Here is a 17,926-nt window from a genome sequence, read left to right on the forward strand (position 1 = left end):
CTACTGAAACTGAAAATAAGATATTACATCTTAAATTTATCACTAAATCATGATTATTAATAAAACTAATAATAAAGAAAACTTATACTTATATCTACACAAAATATCCGCTAAACACAACCAATTATCAAAAGTTCCGATCATCAACCGCTCCTTAAAAACTTACTAATGTATGGGAAACATATGCAATGTATATGTTACGAGTTCCAATCATCACTTAAAAACTCACTATAATACTGTACCTAAAATAATATTTTAATGTTATATACATAGTACACTACATATGCAATGTACACTTAAAAAACAGCAAATATCAATTAGAAACTAAATAATATGTAGTTTAAAGTAATATTGCGCAACATATTCTAGAAGGAATTGTGAAAATTGGAGTAGGATTGTGGATGAGGGTGATTCACTATTTCCTCAGTTTGCATGTTGTATTCATCTTTCTCATCTCTTTTAATTTATCTGCCTTTTTCCCATCTCTCTTTCTCTCCCTGTATACACACAAAATGGACTTTTGTGGTCTCCAAGACCACCACCTCGATCTGGTCCAATTCCAAAAGGCAATCATAACAATGACGAAAACATATGTTTTACTGAATTATAAATATTTCAAACAATATATGTTATGACGAAAACATATGTTTTACTGAATTATAAATATTTCAAACAATATATTACAGTACTCTACCCATTAAATTCTTATCTCCTAGATTGTCGAATAATATTACTCGACACGTCTCTTTTTAGTTTGTCACCCTCCTTTTTACACGTAATTTCAGTTGATTAAAAAATATATTTGTAATTATTATTTTTCAAATTGTTTCTTATTGAATAAAAATATAAAAGTTTAACTTGAAAAGGAAAATTTTAAAAATAATAAGTGACAATAAGTGAAAAATATGATTTTTAATCATCTTAAATTACGTGTAAAAACTCAAAGTGACAATTAAAAAGGGACGGAAGGAGTATTAACTTACGATCTGTCGAAAAAAATATTAGACAGACAAAATCTTGAATAAATCAATTTTGTGTTGAGTGATTCTCTGACTCTTCACTGAAAGCTCTTGGAACTAAAATTCATCCATTACCGAATTAGTTGTTTATCAAGATTTTACTATATATCCTCTTTATTTAAAGGATATGTTTCTTAAATTGATATTTTAAAATTAAAAAAATTCTCTACGTATCCTGATCATTTTTTGTATATTATCTGTTATTGGAGGATCAGATGAAAAAAGTGTGGATTTGGATGACTTATTCAAATATTTTAATTCATCTATCTGTACTTTTTCTTAATTAAACATTTCTTGAAAAAGTAAAGCTTCAAGAGAATATTGGCAGGCTTAATTATGATTCTTGGCTTAACGTTTTGACAAAAGTATAAAGACACACACATTATCAATGGGGCCTGTTTGCCTCCAGTTAATTAAAATTAAGTGCGCACCATGTTTATCTTTGTTTAGGTAATGATGTTATAATAATTAAAAGTACAGTGCGATTTCGAAAATTATACTATATTATTGTCATTAGAATGAGATATGTAAAAATGCAATTATTGTTCGTACCTTCTCTCTATTGTTGTTTCAATCAAAGTAAAAATATATAAATAGATTTTTGAATCCCGATTTCAAGAATTCGAATATAAGAACCGAATCGGTGTATATTGTTGTCCAGCTATACGATCTTAACTTCATAATAACATCATAATAATATGATATTGTGTGTTTCGAGCTAGTCGAACGCGCACGATTTTATTTTTGGACAACTTTTAAAAAAAAACTCATACTATATATATGAAATTATTCTGATGACCTTATATCCTGCCTCATCCTTAAGTTTATTTGGGTCATACTTAAATTTATTTGGGTCATTCATCCGCATCTTCTGAAACCCATTCGAGTCATTCATCCGCATCCTTTTAGACCCATTCTAGTTACCACATGAGATTAATATGACCAATCTGATATTTTGATATCAGTTGTTAAGCCAGCTAGACGAGTCTAACTTCATAATAATATGATATTATCCGTTTTGGATTTAGTCCGCAAGATTTTTGTTTGAGCACGTCTCAAAAGATCTCGTAATATTATAATTACTTTGGTTGACTTATATTTTAGCTCTTTATCTTTCTCACAGCCGATATGATACAACTACTTATATATATTTCAACATCGTAAATCAACATAATTGAGTGATAAGAAGTTGCATGTCGAAAATGTAAGAATATAATGATCGAGAGTGTATGTTTATACTTTAAGATTTTAATCTAAAAAATATTCGTTTGCGTAATAATCTTAACTGACAAAATATGCCAAACTTAAAAATCAGATATTAGTTTGAGATATTTTTTGGATGACCTAATTTTTAAATTTTTAAAAAAAATTAAACAAAAATCATTTTTATTTCAATTATTACATTTTTAATAATTTATAAATTATTAATAATTCAATATCATTCAAACAAATATTTCAAACTCCACATTCATCACACTAAATTACACCAAATCATAAATCATAATTTTAAATTCAGTCAAACGAGCTCCGAACCCGAGTTCATGCTAAGATCGATTACGGTATCACGATGAGTTTGAAGAAGTTGCATGTCCAAAAATGCAATGAATGGAAACACTAATATCTGTGGCCACTCCCAACTGCATTGATGTATGAGTTAAAATTTGTTGACTCTTAAAAGGGGTTTAAATTATTGGTGGTCCGGCTATGGACATTTTCCAACTTAGTTGCTTTCTCTTTTATTTTCCTTCTTATCACCTGCACTTGAGATTATTGAGTTTATCTCTGCGCATATAAATCTCGCCGAGACTTGGTGATTGGTGAAACGACCCTTATCAGCCGGGCACTCATCTGTTTTAATTGTTGCATGACACTTTCGAAGTAGTAACTGCTTATTTATTTCTTGCAATTTGGGAATGCATTTAAGATGACTTCGGACATGACTACATTGTCAATAATTCGGCTCAATAATAACGAGTGACATTTACAAAAAGGTCAAGCTCAAATAGTGTTTGAAATACGTGTATATACTTTGCACACTAGTGATAACGAACTATTCATCTTCAGTATAGGACTTTGAAGGAAGTATTTTGATCAAATGTAAACATATTGATGATCGATAAAATGAAAATCTAATTACACAAATCTCTTGAAATGATAAAGCTTGTTTGTCAGAAATGAATCTGATTTAATTTCAGAAGTTAGGTTGAACTATTTTTTTCGATGACTAATTTTTTTAAAAAAATTGATAAAAATATTTGCTCTTATCGATATGCCAAACATATGGTGTGTCTTTCATTCAAAAAACTTACTATCTAACCGAACGATACGAATATGTCTCCGAAAATTTAATTAGACAATAAAAACTTAATGTCCGAAAGAAAAACATCCCGATTTGTAAGATCACGCTACCAGTAACAAATACGATCCATTAATAACATGAAAATAACAAAAAATAAATTTAATTTTTAAAATCGATATACTTTGTCAAAAGAGGGTAAAGTGGATGAATAAATAAATAAATAGTTTTTCCAAAAAAACAAGATAAATATAAAAAGGAAAACACAAAAAATATATCTAAACAAAGGAAGACCCATTTGTTAGATATATAACAAGCTAAATAATTATTAAGAATTTGATTAATAATATAAATATTAAGATATAAATGTTAAAATATAAAACTCTAATCTTCAAAATATTATCTAAAATTTTAAGCAACAAATTAAATATAATAAACGAGGCAACAACATGGCACCAGATTGCCGTTTACTAGGCCTAGAATCTACCCCATCAAGTATGACCACCCATAAATTGGTATAAATAAAAACATCAATGACTTAATTTTTATTATAAAACCTACTTATAAATTAAAAGTTATCCCTAGTTCATTTTTATTTTCATTATTATATTTTTAATAACTCATAATTTATTAATAAATCAAAATTGTTGAAAATAGACATTTTAATTTATCAAGAAGTCGGTTTCTACTTTTCTTGACGTGGTTGCATAAAAAATCAGAAGTATTTATAAAAAGTTGAGAATTTTAGCTTTTGTTTGGGGTTTCGACCTTTTGTTTCAAACAGTTTAATCATTTATAAGTCTTAACTTACTTCTTACTTTTAATCTGATTTTTCATTTTAAGCAAGAAATCATCTTTTTAAAGTTTATCCAAACGGTCCTTAAGTCATGTTAGAGTAAGTCACAATTTTAAATTCAGACAAACTATCTCGATGTCGACTAAATTTTTTCAAGAAGATGTCCTCATATTTAGCGAACCAAGAATTCAAATATTACGAGAATGAACCGACACGAGCGAGCATTGACGAACGAACGGGACAACACACCAATTGTCATCAGGAACCTACAAGCCCAAAAGGGGCACATTCAACTTGGGAATCCACTTAGAAAGAACATAAAAAACAAATCTTTATTTCTCCTTGTATACATATACTTGCACAACTTAACTGTAATGCACAAGGTACTATACACTAAATAAAACAAAGTGTCATCATTCACAAATTATTTAAATTTAGCTTTGCATAAAGCTCACTAATCTCTGCTTTATATTACTAAACAAACTAAACTTGAGTTTTGCTTTAGCATAAAGATTCAAAGAAATGAATCTCTGAGCATGACCAACACAAGCAGGCTTGAACAAAGGGGAATCATTATGACACCATCTTTACTTAAACTACTGAAAGCATGAGAAACTAAAGGAAGGTCTTTCATCGAACAATCGATATGTCTTTCATGATAGTACATTATGCATGATGATAAAATCGCGGAGCCAGCATAATACTCGTTGATCATTGGAGTCGAGGGCTAAATTGCACCTGCAATTCTTGAGAGGACCAAATTATATCAAATATTGGAATTGGCCATACATAAAAGTCCGAACGAGGCAGTTTTGAAAGATAACTTGGTGATCTGGAATCTTGATAACATGATAGTATGTCACAGAGGAGAACGATAAGAATTTGAGACTAAAAGTAAAGGCTATATCTAAAAGAATAATATCACATTCTCCTCTGACAATCACGCAACTTCCTGTGGCAGCCTGTTATAAGGAACCAACATGAGAAGCTTCAAATCTGAAGTTAATGCTGTATCGAAGACGTGATAGGGTGAGCGACCAGACTTAACCCACTGACATAAAAAAGCCTTTCCCTTGTGATTGCCTAAATCGAGAGTTCTAAGATGTAACATCAGGCTCAATTTCTTTATGCAGAAACAGTCCAATTATATAGTATTCTTAAAAAGCACTACTTCACCAGTGAAGTGTGAAGGGTGGGAGAAACATCAGAGTTCAACTCAATCCAGAGAGCTTATGGCATGTAGAGAATGCACACTTTAGAAAAATTTGTTGCAGTAGCTAAAGAATATATATCAAGAGCATTTCCATTGTTATTATATCGATTATGCAGACGCTTTTATTCCAGACACGGACTAGACATATAGGATATAAAGTTATAAACAATCAATTATATAATGGGAAACTTTGGAATCTAATATGTTTTACTGCCATGGTAACTTAGAAGATCATATTAAGATCTATTTATAGTATGCAGAGGTAAAGTCTTAAGCATTTTTAAAATTAATCTAGGTACATTAATCTTCTCAAGCATGGGAACCTTTTGACGACTCTGGTTCTTGACTGATAGTTTTATTATGTTGTTCTATGCGATATCTACTGTTGTCACAGTACCGGAGATCACATAAATCAGTTCAAGGGAAGAACACAGGCATTCACTACTGTAAGCAGCTAACCTGGCAGGCGTGCTCTGTACTCCTTGATATGACAGAAAAGTGCAGCCCAGGTGGCATTGATACTGTAGCAATGAAGACTCTTTAATAGCAGAAGAGCATCAGCATATGCCTGTGCAAGCATTATGAAAGCCTCCATTAAATTGCACAGGACCACAGTAGCACTTAATCCCATTCTTGAAGTCCTCCAGGGCAGCACATCTACAGATAGACATGATCTCCAAATGTATGATCACTTTCTTAGGAAAACAAAAAAAAAAAAGTATAGTGATTTATAATTGGACTCGGGGTTTAACATTGCCATATGAACAGGTGTGGCAAAATCCGACACGACCCTGAACCCCACACGAACCCGACTCGAAAAAATACAAATTAGGTTGAGGATTTTATATTTCGGGTCGGGTAAATTTTTACCCGAAAAAATCGGGCCGGTTTCGGGTTGACCCAGTGTACCCGAACAACAGATATTCCTTGCCCCTTCAAGCTAAATGAAAAGTGCAGGATAGAACACGAACAGCAGAAAGTATTTGTTAGGTACAGTAAATTTGAACTTTCAAAATGGCTGTCTTGTTACATGATGCAATTCTATATAGGAAATTAACAGTTGATCAATATATTACAGCCAGAAATGTAAATAAAAGGAAACTTGCGAGGGGAATCTGATTAGGAGTATAATCACTGCTGCATAACTCTTCAATACTCCAAGATAGATGTAATCCAGCCTAGAAAGCAGGGATACTTCACTCACCCGCCGCACCGCGCACTCGATTTTTGGGGATTCTTCGATACTCGGGGATTCTTGGGGATTCTTTTCATATGATTAATTCTGTGATTAGTTGAATACTCTATCACTTGACTACCTTATAATGTGATAATTGTGTTATTAAATAATTATATTGTATATTGTTAAGGATATTGAACTTATTTATTCAATTATTTGGTTTAAATATGTATATAACTCTTCAAATACATTTATAAAATATATTTTTAATATATTAATATTTGCCGAATCCCCCGCACCCGAATCCCCATAATTTTAGATTTGCCGAATTCCCGTATCCCCGTACCGCGCACCCCCGTACCCGCACCCGCACTCAGGCTTCCTAGAATCCAGCACACTTGGAACTGATTACTAACCTTAAGATATTCAACATTCTTAATCTTTACAGACTCTGCTATTGATCAGCCACATTTTGAGCTTGCATACAAATTTCAGTTTTAGAGCTTACAGGAACTAGGAATTCACCATATTGATTGAAAACCAAGAGAGGAGAGTAGTGCAGATCATCACACTAGCAAGTAATTTTGATTTTAAAAAAATAAGGAAACTGCTGTGCTACGACAGTTCAGACTGCACAAAAGATGCAAGTTCTTTTAGCAGTTAGAATGCAAATTAAATTACAACCTTCTTGCCCATGATTAAAATGAGGTATATAAGTTTCATAAATTAATATCTATATGCTGCTGCAAGTTTACACTTACAGAGCATGCATTTTCCTGTAGGGGTCAAATTGCAAATTGAAATCCCGGTTTTCATTTTGCCATTGATCGAGTCTGAGTATTATACTGTGGGATCTCTGTATAGAACACACCTGAAACTGTTAACAAAGCTAACTTGAGAAAAATGCCAACTAAAATCTCGCCATGAATCTTAGCATAAATGAATGTAATCAATTCATAATCACGGATTCACGGTCTTGGACAATGCAAATGCAGTACAATTAGCCAGTAGTTAAGTATCATGGTCATGTTAGTAATGGGAGGCATAAGAATTTAGCCACAATAAGGTGATTAAAAATTTATAATGTGTGCAGTACTGAAACAACGCAAACCTCTTTTAGTTCGAATTTGTAGCTAAGCTATACGCAGGAATCTTAGCAAGTTTATCCGTCTTCATAACCTTTCTTATCTTCGAAACCTCTTCCCACATTCCTTTACTTGCATATATGTTTGATAATACCACATAAACCCCGTCATTCCAAGGTTCCAGTTCTCTTAAATGCTTTGCAACCCACTCAGCCATCTGCACATTTCCAAATTTCTCACATGCGCCCATCAAACACCCCCATATGACCACATTGGCTGGCATAGGCATCTCCTCAACCATCTCTCTGGCCTCATCAAACATCCCAGCTCGGCCAAGCAAATCAGCCATGCATCCGTAATGCTGCAACAAAGGTTTTATGCCATAAGTGTTCTTCATCATATTCAAGTAGTATTTTCCTTCTTCAACGTTCCCACCATGTACACATGCACTTAAAACCCCAATAAAAGTAATATGATTAGGCCTAACTCCTGCCTCTCTCATACAGCGGAAACATTCGAATGCATCCATACTAAGACCATGCATAGCATAACCCACAATCATAGATGTCCACGACGAGACATTCCTCTCATGCATTCTTGAAAATACTGTATAAGCCAAATCCATTCGCCCACATTTGCCATACATATCAATAAGAGAATTACACATCAACATATCAGATTTCTCCACACTCTTAGCTTGAAAAACATACTTATGTAACTGAAGAGCTAAATCCAAATCCCCTAAGCTTCCACAAGCCGACGTAACACTAACCATAGTCACATCATCCGGCTTAAATCCACTCTTCTTTAATTTCACAAACATATCCACAGCTTCCTTTGCACGTCCACCATGAGCCAACCCAGCTATAATCGCATTCCAAGAACCCAACTTTCTGTCACAATTCTCATCAAACACCTTACGTGCACATTCAAATAAACCCCCTTTCGAGTACAAGCTAATAAAACCACTCTCACAAAAAGCACTTGTCACCAACCCAACCCTCACAGCAACCGCATGAAATTGTGAAACCAACCCAATATCCAAATCCTGACCAACAGCCTTCAAAACAATGGGTAATGTATAACAATCCGGGAACACACCAGCCCGCGCCATAGCAATAAACACACACAACGCCCTGTCAGGTGAATTCAACCTAGTGTATGATCTTACAATATTGTTCCAATAAAATGGAGCATCATAAAAAGATAGCAACTGGGTTCTGATAATATGGGCATAATAGTGACCTAATTGTTTCAAATTTGCACAATTCGAGACCTGGGTCGATATGAATTTAGCCCATTCTTGGCTATTTTCTTGATATGGAGGCAAAGGTTTTCGAAACAGATCATCGGGTTTGGTATATTCAGAAGCTGAAACAATGGAAGACAGAGACTGAAACTGATCAAAATTGTGATAGGCATGGTTTGAGATGTTTCTTGAAATCCTGATGAATTTCACAGGATGAAATGGAATCATATCTGACAGGCCCTGAAGACAAACACAATATGTAAAGAAGTTCACAACTTTAATGAGTTCACCTTAAAGCCTTCATGTAATTTCATTGCAGTTGCCACTTTTCATGATTTGTAACATTCATATGCTGAAAATAGCTTCAGAACTTTTTTCATTTCACTAACAAGATGATTTCGGACAGAGTCCAATGATTTTGGGAACCTCTGAAAAATCGATAATTTCAATACTATTTCTTAGGTAGTTCTCGACTTGAGATGACCCATTAATTAAACCACAGCTGATACATACATATTTTATAGCAAAGCAAACAGGTGCAATTCATTATCATACAATTTACCATGATTAGAAGATGAGCTGGATGAATTGGAGGAAAAGAAACATACTAATAGTCTAATACCATACGTTCTCAAAGCAAATTATACAATCTATATTTAAGAAGTAGAAATGCCAGAACAAACTTCTTGAAAAATATCAGGTTACATCATAAGTTTGAAATTAATGCAGTTCGGACTTTATAACGTGCAACCAGGAGTAAAATAACGCATTTTTGTTGGCAGCCCATGGCCTCGTTTGAAGGCAGATATGAAACATTTACCGCCCCTTTTCAAAACCAATCCTACTGCGACCAGAACCGCCATCATAGCCATCTCGCATGGACGAACCTGCACTAGCTTTCATTGTACCACTGCCCCCAACCTTTTCCATGGCCTTCTTACCCTTCTTGACCTCAGTCAAAAACTGGTCCAAACCAAATGGATCAGCTTCTTCATGTTCCTTCTCAAATTCCACAGGCCTGTCCCTCGGGCCAGTTTTCTCAGATGTGCCTGTAAATGACTTGTCAGGTTTGAATCTATCAGTCTTCATAATCTTGTCTAGCTGCTCGTCTGCACCACCATATGTATCAGCATCAGCATCTTTCTTTGGCCTGTAAAGAGTTGAAAGTGTATTCTGGGCAGTGAACAACCCCTTGTCATACACGTTGTATTGCTCCTCAGTTCCAAAGCCTGAGTCCATGCCTTTCTCCTGGTTGAACAAACGCGTGTCATACATGACTTCGCCACCTCGTGCTCCTCCAGCAGACGCCATTCCGAGTGCAACTTTTTCACTAATATCACGATCTCTATCTCTGGTAATCTTACTTTTCTTCCCCATCGCAGCATCTTTTGCTTCTAATCTTCTCTCTCTTTCCCTCTCACGACGCCGCTCCTCACGGATCTTCTCTCTCCTCAGTCTATCTTCTCTTTCCTCCTTTGTCTCCCTTGGTGCAGCCCTCTCTCTTCCATTATCATTGTCTCCTCTCATGTCATCAACATCCCCCATACTCTTGTCATAAGGAATTGAGGCAGCTGGTGGAGCAGCACCGGTTCTTTCAGATCTAGCTTTCTGAGCTAATGCTCTCAATTCTTGTTCCTTTTTCTCCTTCTCCCGCAACATCATTTCCTTTTGAACCTTAGATCGCATGGAAACAGCCTCTCTTGCCTTCTGTTCTGATAGATACAGAGCTTCCGAGAGCTTTGCAAAATTGTCATTAATCTGAACCTCCTGAAGACCCCTACCATCTGCAGCCAAACGCTTATCTAGTGGGATTGTATAACCCTTTGGATTCTTCCAGTTAGATATACATGGTGGGATTTTCCAATCCTGCTGATCCTTCACAGTCACAGGGCGAGGAGGAGAATGCATTACAGGAACAGGGGGAGAACCATTAGCCTTGGGAACCCTCTTGTGCTTGAACTTTGGTGGCTCCAACGGGTCCACTGGCATCTCAACCATCCTAATAATCCTTTCCTTGGCACCCGAATTATGAGCAGACGACTGATGTGAAGGCTTGTATTTGATAAATTTTGAGTCAGAAGATGTTGTAGTAACGTTTTTCGGCTGTGCAGCACTCAACCTGACATTCACAATCTTCTCCAGGGCCATCTTCGTCTCCAACGTGGTCTTATCTTCAATCTCTTTTCTTTCATCAATATCTTCCTCGTCTTCCTCCATCTCATCTTTCAAGATCTTCGGCACAAGATCCCTATGCTGCGAATACACAATTTTAGATGCATTCTCATTCTGTTTCACTATAGCATCAAACGTAACTCTGCCATGCTCATCAACAGTAACAGGCAACGTCTTCTGACCAGAAACAGCATCCTTTTTCCTACCCATATCAAGAGGATACTGTGCATAAAGTATTTCCGGAAAAGCACCCCCATCACCAAAATGCTCCGGCCTTGATGGCCTAAACCCATCCCTGTTCAAATACAACGGCACAGAATTAGCCTTCACAACCGCAGACACCTCATCCTCAGCCGCAGTATACCTCTGCTTAAACCACGGATCACTAGTGTGATCATAATAAGTAGTCCCACTCGATTTCGCAGGTGGAAGAAGCTCTCTCAAAGCCGTCATAACTTAAACCAAAAAACCTTACTCAAAAACTGCTAAAGCCCCCAGCTTTAGGCCCCAAACCTGATCACAAAAACAAAAAGAGGCAAAATCAATTAAAAAAAAACATGATATCAGGTACCAGAATCAAGAAATTAACACAAAATTAACCCCAAAATATTTTATTTTATTTTCAATTAAACAACAAAATAAACTATTTAAAGCTTTAAATTGCAAATCCGTGCCCCATATATACACAGACATCACTTAAACATATCATAATCGCAAGTAACTAATCAAAATCGATAGCACAAATAAATTAAAGCTCCTTAACCTAACAAGACAATAATAACAGATCGATATCGAAACCAACGCTCCTAAATCCTTTTCATACTAATTCGACAAAACAAATCGACATCGATAATAAACAAGATACCAGAAAACAACACATACAGCAGTAATTCAACGAATCCATAACAGCATAACATGACTAATTAGAGCCTACAGACATCAAAGCCCCAATATATAAACCCTAACCCTAACCCTAACCAATGAAACAAAACAAGATTATGTAGAGGTTGTTTACCTGATTGATTTGATTCGAAGCGGAGCGACGAGATTTGGGGTTCGAGATTTAATAGTGATAATGGGGGCGTGACGGCGTCGTTGAGATGTGTATCGGGTCTTGTTATTGGAACCTATCGGGTTGCTTTTATAAGACCCATGGATGAGGGGCCTCGTGGAATCCGCGATATTAAATTTTTAATTACTTTTTTATAAATTTGAAGAAATGATTAATACATTATAGGTATTGTTATTGTTATATAGTATTTGTTGATAGAATTTGAATTTTTTTAATTATTTAATATACAATTTTGGTTAAAAATTGGACACTTGGCTGAATAAAATTTAAAATCCACTATTGATATAAAACATAAGGGTATAAAAAGATATGTCTTATAGAATAAAATATTTTTTAGTTTTTTAGTTTAGTCAATATATATGTTTTGATTAAAATTTAAATAAATTGACCACATAAAATAAATGGACCAACATAAAATTGACCACATAAAATTTTAAAAAATCATTAATCTAAACTAAGAGATTATGTATTCATATACTTGTATGATATAAATATTTATTTTAATATGATATTGTGAACATATAAATATATATACCGTGAGAGGGCTGGGCTAGAGATCAAATATAAACCAAACCTTAAATAAAAATTAGAACCAGTCCAGTTTAATGATATTCATTTTAAAAATTAATGATTTGTATTGTAGAAATCGATGAAAAGCTCCAGAATTTAGTGAAAAATCTTTAGTCTAGGTTTGTTGTCGATTCTGGTGGAGATGACAATCACGGGGATAGGTGGTGGACATGGAAGGGCGGGGGGAGGCTGGGTGGCAACACCGAAACCATCATACATGGTTAAAATTTGAAAACAAAGAAACTAGGGTAATGGTCAATCCACTTTACAGGCATGGATGATTCTTCTTGGATCTTCATCTCGAGTTTCTTCACTTTGCAACCTGTATCTGCTATGCTTAATCATAAATTTAGTGGTAAGACATCGTAGTGTACATCGTAAACACAACTGAACATCACAATATTTATACCTTTGTAGAGCAGTTTTTGTTACAAAAATGAACATGTTTACTTGTAATAGGCATAACAGGTTTGCATTACAAGTTAAAGAGTGGCTAAATGTCTCAATAAGCATCATCATCTATAAATGCCTCATTAGGAACTTCCCCTGCGGCACTTTAGACACCATGAGATGAGGATTCTTTGTACAGTTTTTGGTGGCAAGGACACCAACCTCAAAGAGATAGGAGTGGTTGTCAACTTATCAAACTTAACTATTGTGAATCAACAATGGAGGAAAGTAATTGTATTGCAGAGTAAAGAAAATAGTTTGTTACATTGAAAAGTTGTTAACAACAAAGCACTCTGATCCTCTATTTATAGCACTACTCTTCTATACACACAGCTTGTATCTATATATATATAACTAACTTTCACTACTTTTAGAAAGTTCTATAATGACAACATGTCACAGTGCCAGTATGCCAGCATGTCACCATGCCAACATATCACCTCTAGACTAATATATCCCAACAGTGGTAGGCATCATGAGCTACGAAACAGTAATTCTTTCACCTCATGATATTCACAACAACGAACCCTTTTTTGCTAAGAACTCTCCTAAATCCAACTCTTCTTCAGTGTCTTTCAAGATCTTATATTGGAGAACTGAAACTGTTTCAACAGTCCACGTCCCCACATAGCTTTAGTTGTATCTATAGTCTTCCTCTCATCATACCATAAGTCTGCTATTTTAGCTTTATCAATATTGGGTGCCCTCAAGTCTTCTTTTATCAACTGCTGACAATAAATTAAATAGTATACATATAATGTAACGGTAAAGAATTACATAGTTTGAATATCAAATTTTTGTTTTTTGTGTTATTATTTTGGTAGTGAACATTCTAATTAAGGTAGACATGTTTTGTTTATATCGTGAACAGTAAAGAATGACATATTATGAATATTAAATTTTTGTTTTTTGTATTATCAATTTGGTTTTGAACATTTTAATCAAGGTGGACATGATTTTTTTATTAGTGAAGGATAAGATGTTCGGATAAATGAGGATCGAACTTTGGAAAATGGACTAGTTTAAGTGAAAAAATTGAAAAAGTTACTAATATAAAATATATGTATAAATTTGTGGTAGACAAATTTTGAAATTTATCATATCTAACAACATCAATTGTGTAATGATCTAGTTGGAGTTTCCGATGGTATATCTATTGTTACCCAAAATCAACATGATAAAATGTACAAACAGGGGTACAAATATGCTCAATGTCAAACAAACGAAAATTGTTTTTTGGTTCCAGTGATGAACTTAACCTTAATAGCTCCACAACATTATCATTGAACCCATAGTGTAATTCTTCCAACTGAAAATCAATTACATAATTAAATACATCATAGTGATAATGATGTTCAACAGATATATTATCTCTCTATCGCACAAAACGGATACCATCCATATAACAAGCACTCAATTCTGGTACATCAGTTATATACTGCTGGCACACTGATATTACATATTTAAAATGTAACTAATTCCATGGCATCCAAAATATCGATTGACTTAGTTTGTAAGACTCGGCAAAGCAAATCCGTAATGCCCATAATCTTATGCATCAAGTGTAGTACAAATAGAAAGTTAAATGATTTCAGTGTCCTTAGAAAACCTCTAACTTCTCCCCGCATAGAGTTGGAATAAGTACTATCTAAATATATTCTCCAACACAACAATTATTGCATATACTTATTAATCAAGCCACAAACAGAGTTAAAGTAAGAGCTCCACTTGGTAGATCTAGCGCGTTGTAAATTTCTAATCTGATTAAGCTCTGTACCAGCCTCACCGTTCTCCTCTAGCTACAGAATTATCAACCTCAATCCCATGTGTAGTCTGCAACTCTACCAAGCATTTAGAAAAACCACTGACAATATACACAATATTAGAGACACCAAAGAGAAGAAATTCCAAATAAAATCTTGTTTTTCGACTGCTCCAATCAATGCTAGTTGTAAACAGTGAACAAAATAATGTACATAATAAGCATTTAGACATTCCTTAAGAAACAAAGCAATTGTAAACAATATATCAAATAAATGAGTTTATATAGAAGGAAAAACAAAATCACATCAGTTTTGTATTATCCTAAATTGCCCAACTCCAATATATGTAATGATCTTTTTATATATAATTATTATTTGTAAGAAAGTTTGAGTAACGTGTGTTCTTGTTTCAGATAAACTTATATCATGCTTAATCATTTTTCGTTCCAGCATTAACTGAACTAATAATGAAAAATGGAAGAAAAAGTACTAATAAATTTGGGATATAACCACTCTGTTCTAGTTAACAATTAACTATTGATAATCTTAACATAAATAATCTTAAATTAACACATATCAGATAAAATCTACATCAAAACATCAAATAATTTCATCCCACCAAACCAAAAGCCACAATATATTCCATTTTCATAGCACCAAAATACCACAAAATAGCTCAACAATACTCACACCAACATACTAACAAATCACTAATTTCGAAACAGAACTGAAATTAGAAAACATAATGAAAAGATTCCACAAACATACATATTTGAGCACTGTTGAACAAAGGGTAATAGTGCAAATTACGGCCTTATCTTGAGCAGTGCGCATTTATGCTGCTAGTCAAGCTACATTTGAGTCATTGACTGGTGTCTCAACTACCGTTGATTTGTAATCAACGAAACTAACCAGGATCAATCCCATCTGAGTTTGGAAAATCAAAATGAGTGATTATTGTGACATTATGGACAATAACTTGGTTGTTCATCCAGAGTAAAAGGAGTCTCAAGTCTCAACTGTCAACAGACACAGTTTTATGTAGTTGGAAAAAGAAGCGAAAGTACATATACAAATGTATATTACCTCCAGTACACGAGGTTGATGTTCCATAAAGTTGAATTTCTGAAGCTACACTCTGCAGCTTATCTTCAAAGTGGAAGGTTGTCATCCCGGGGAAGACGAATGTGTTGTGGAATGTTAGGTAGTCATCGCTTCTTGAAATAAAACGTATAGTCTGAAACCTTTCAATATGCCTGAGCCCTCCACTCCTTAATAAATCAATTCAGATCAGACTGGACAAAAGATAAGCACCACTTTAAAATTAAAGTATACAGAGGCATCTTAGTTAAATATTTAGCAAATATCCACAAATGGAAATCTCTTCCACCCTACTCTAATAGGACAAACTTTCCGGCTCAAACTATCATCTATAATCGCCTAAATAAGTTTATAAAAGAAGCCTTGTATAAACTGAATATTCAATATTCACAATCAAATCTCCAGTTATTTGTACAAATCATTTGAACCCATTATTATTATAGATAGTATCTGAAGGTAATTAATACCACAAACTAATAAGCGCCACCTACATATACACAAAATATTCTCTACTACAAAGAAACTTCTCATGCAACTATGTCTTAACTCTAAACTCATTCACATAAAAATTTCAGCACATCATAGAATTCTGGATTAAGTTCATTGTGTGTGTTATAGTGTTAGGAATATGTACCAAAGAAAGTTTCAAGTTCATACTCTCAGGAAATTAGGCCTCCATCAAAAGAATTAGGCCTACAAAGGCAGGCATAAATATCTTTTTATACAAATTATCAGGAAAATTATCAAACAATTTCTGAATAAGAGACCCATAATTCAAAGGAAGCTTAGATTACCGAATAAAATCAGCATAGGATGCTCTCCGAAAAGCCCTATTAAGAACAACCACTTTATAGATCTCTTGTGGTCCATGTACTCAAGAACAGAGGCCACACAACTCTCCGGCAAGTCCATACCCCAAAAATGAAGATTTTAGTGCGGGGGTTTGAAGAGGAAATGAATTTTTTTTGCCTTCTTTTATCAACAACAGACCTAGATGCCATTCCCCTCAAGCCAGAAACTGTTAACAATAAGGATTAAGAAGATAAGCTACAATTCAGGGAAGAAATAACGGGAATAAAAAGGGGATTTGAAACAAAACATAAACTAACCGCCTTCACGAGCAAAAGATGGAAAGCTATCAAGGTTTAGATGATTGTAAGATACCTGGACAAATAAGAGAAGAAATATATTATATTTTACAAAATCAATTGTCTTCCAAAAAATATTATGAACTTGAATCAAGGAGAATTAACCTCTTTCATCGATTCAGAGAGCTTTGTGATAATAGTGAAAAAAAGGGAGACAAATGAGGAGAATTGTGAAGAAATGAAGAAGGAAATTTCATGCAATTCAATTTGAATTTCAAATCGAAACAAACCTTCAAGTATTTACACAAGAAGAAATAAAGCAGATGCTGCATCGGGGGAGAAGCCGAAATTGAATCTTGTTTCTTTCGGTTTTGAGAATGAGACAACAAAAGATGCTTAGAATGGTAGAGACTCTGCAGCTTATGTTCAAAGCGGAAGGTAGTTGTCCTGTGCAAGAGCTTGGTGCTGAGCAATGTTATGTTAATTTAGGAAGTTTGGACACGTGATATGTCAGAACAGATGAGGTGTTTATTTTTTAATTGTATTGCTTGGAGCATCAAGCTGAGCGTAGTAGTTTTCTGGTGGCAGAATGTGTAATTACATATGAAGTTTTGGGGTAGTGCATGGAAAAAAGTGGCTTTTTATGTAACATGATTTATGATTTAGAGGGATTTATGGATTACCTTTGACAAAAGAAGAACAAAGCCATAATAAAAATATACTTTATTTATTTGCATCTGTCACTTTTTTTTAATTTAAACATATACATGATGATAGTTTTATCAATTTTTTTTGTTAAATAGTTGATTATATCAAATTTTATTGAAGACTTTAAATTCTTTTTATTGTATGTTGATTAAAGTTTTTATTTTTAA

The 17,926-nt window shown here is 34.1% G+C and overlaps 2 protein-coding genes and 1 long non-coding RNA gene across 7 annotated transcripts; all 3 read right to left on the reverse strand.

Annotated features, from left to right (window-relative positions):
• Positions 1 to 4,455: 4,455 nt before the first annotated feature.
• Positions 4,456 to 9,299, reverse strand: LOC108199404 (pentatricopeptide repeat-containing protein At1g77170, mitochondrial). 5 transcript variants are annotated; one of them, XR_001802402.2, is made up of 3 exons: positions 7,613 to 9,299; positions 5,784 to 5,981; positions 4,456 to 5,073 (listed from the first exon to the last, which is right to left on the reverse strand). XR_001802402.2 is itself a non-coding variant. In XM_064082402.1 (2 exons), exon 1 carries the CDS (start codon positions 9,061 to 9,063, stop codon positions 7,618 to 7,620), a length of 1,446 nt encoding a protein of 481 aa, XP_063938472.1. In that variant the 5' UTR covers positions 9,064 to 9,299; the 3' UTR covers positions 4,456 to 5,981; positions 7,613 to 7,617. The 5 variants fall into 5 exon arrangements, 2 of the variants coding, with proteins under 2 accessions (XP_063938472.1, XP_017222693.1); XR_010286103.1 differs by having other exon boundaries at positions 4,457 to 4,849; XR_010286102.1 differs by having other exon boundaries at positions 4,457 to 4,857.
• Positions 9,300 to 9,423: 124 nt separating this feature from the next.
• On the reverse strand, positions 9,424 to 12,169 carry LOC108199403 (SNW/SKI-interacting protein A). Its single transcript, XM_064082401.1, has 2 exons — positions 12,023 to 12,169; positions 9,424 to 11,520 (listed from the first exon to the last, which is right to left on the reverse strand). The coding sequence occupies exon 2, from the start codon at positions 11,458 to 11,460 to the stop codon at positions 9,652 to 9,654; it is 1,809 nt and encodes a 602-aa protein (XP_063938471.1). The 5' UTR covers positions 11,461 to 11,520; positions 12,023 to 12,169; the 3' UTR covers positions 9,424 to 9,651.
• A 2,343-nt stretch (positions 12,170 to 14,512) lies between these two features.
• LOC108198992 (uncharacterized) lies at positions 14,513 to 17,722 on the reverse strand. The gene is made up of 4 exons (XR_010286273.1): positions 17,217 to 17,722; positions 17,073 to 17,127; positions 16,758 to 16,981; positions 14,513 to 16,157 (listed from the first exon to the last, which is right to left on the reverse strand). It is a non-coding gene; the product is annotated as an uncharacterized LOC108198992 (long non-coding RNA).
• Positions 17,723 to 17,926: the final 204 nt, after the last annotated feature.

This window comes from Daucus carota, chromosome 8 (genome assembly GCF_001625215.2).
Source record: "Daucus carota subsp. sativus chromosome 8, DH1 v3.0, whole genome shotgun sequence".
NCBI lineage: Eukaryota > Viridiplantae > Streptophyta > Magnoliopsida > Apiales > Apiaceae > Daucus > Daucus carota.

What these genes read in the sequence shown, in the direction of transcription:
- LOC108199404 (XM_064082402.1), bottom strand. Translation starts at nt 9,063, where the DNA reads ATGATTCCATTTCATCCTGTGAAATTCATCAGGATTTCAAGAAACATC.
- LOC108199403 (XM_064082401.1), bottom strand. Translation starts at nt 11,460, where the DNA reads ATGACGGCTTTGAGAGAGCTTCTTCCACCTGCGAAATCGAGTGGGACT.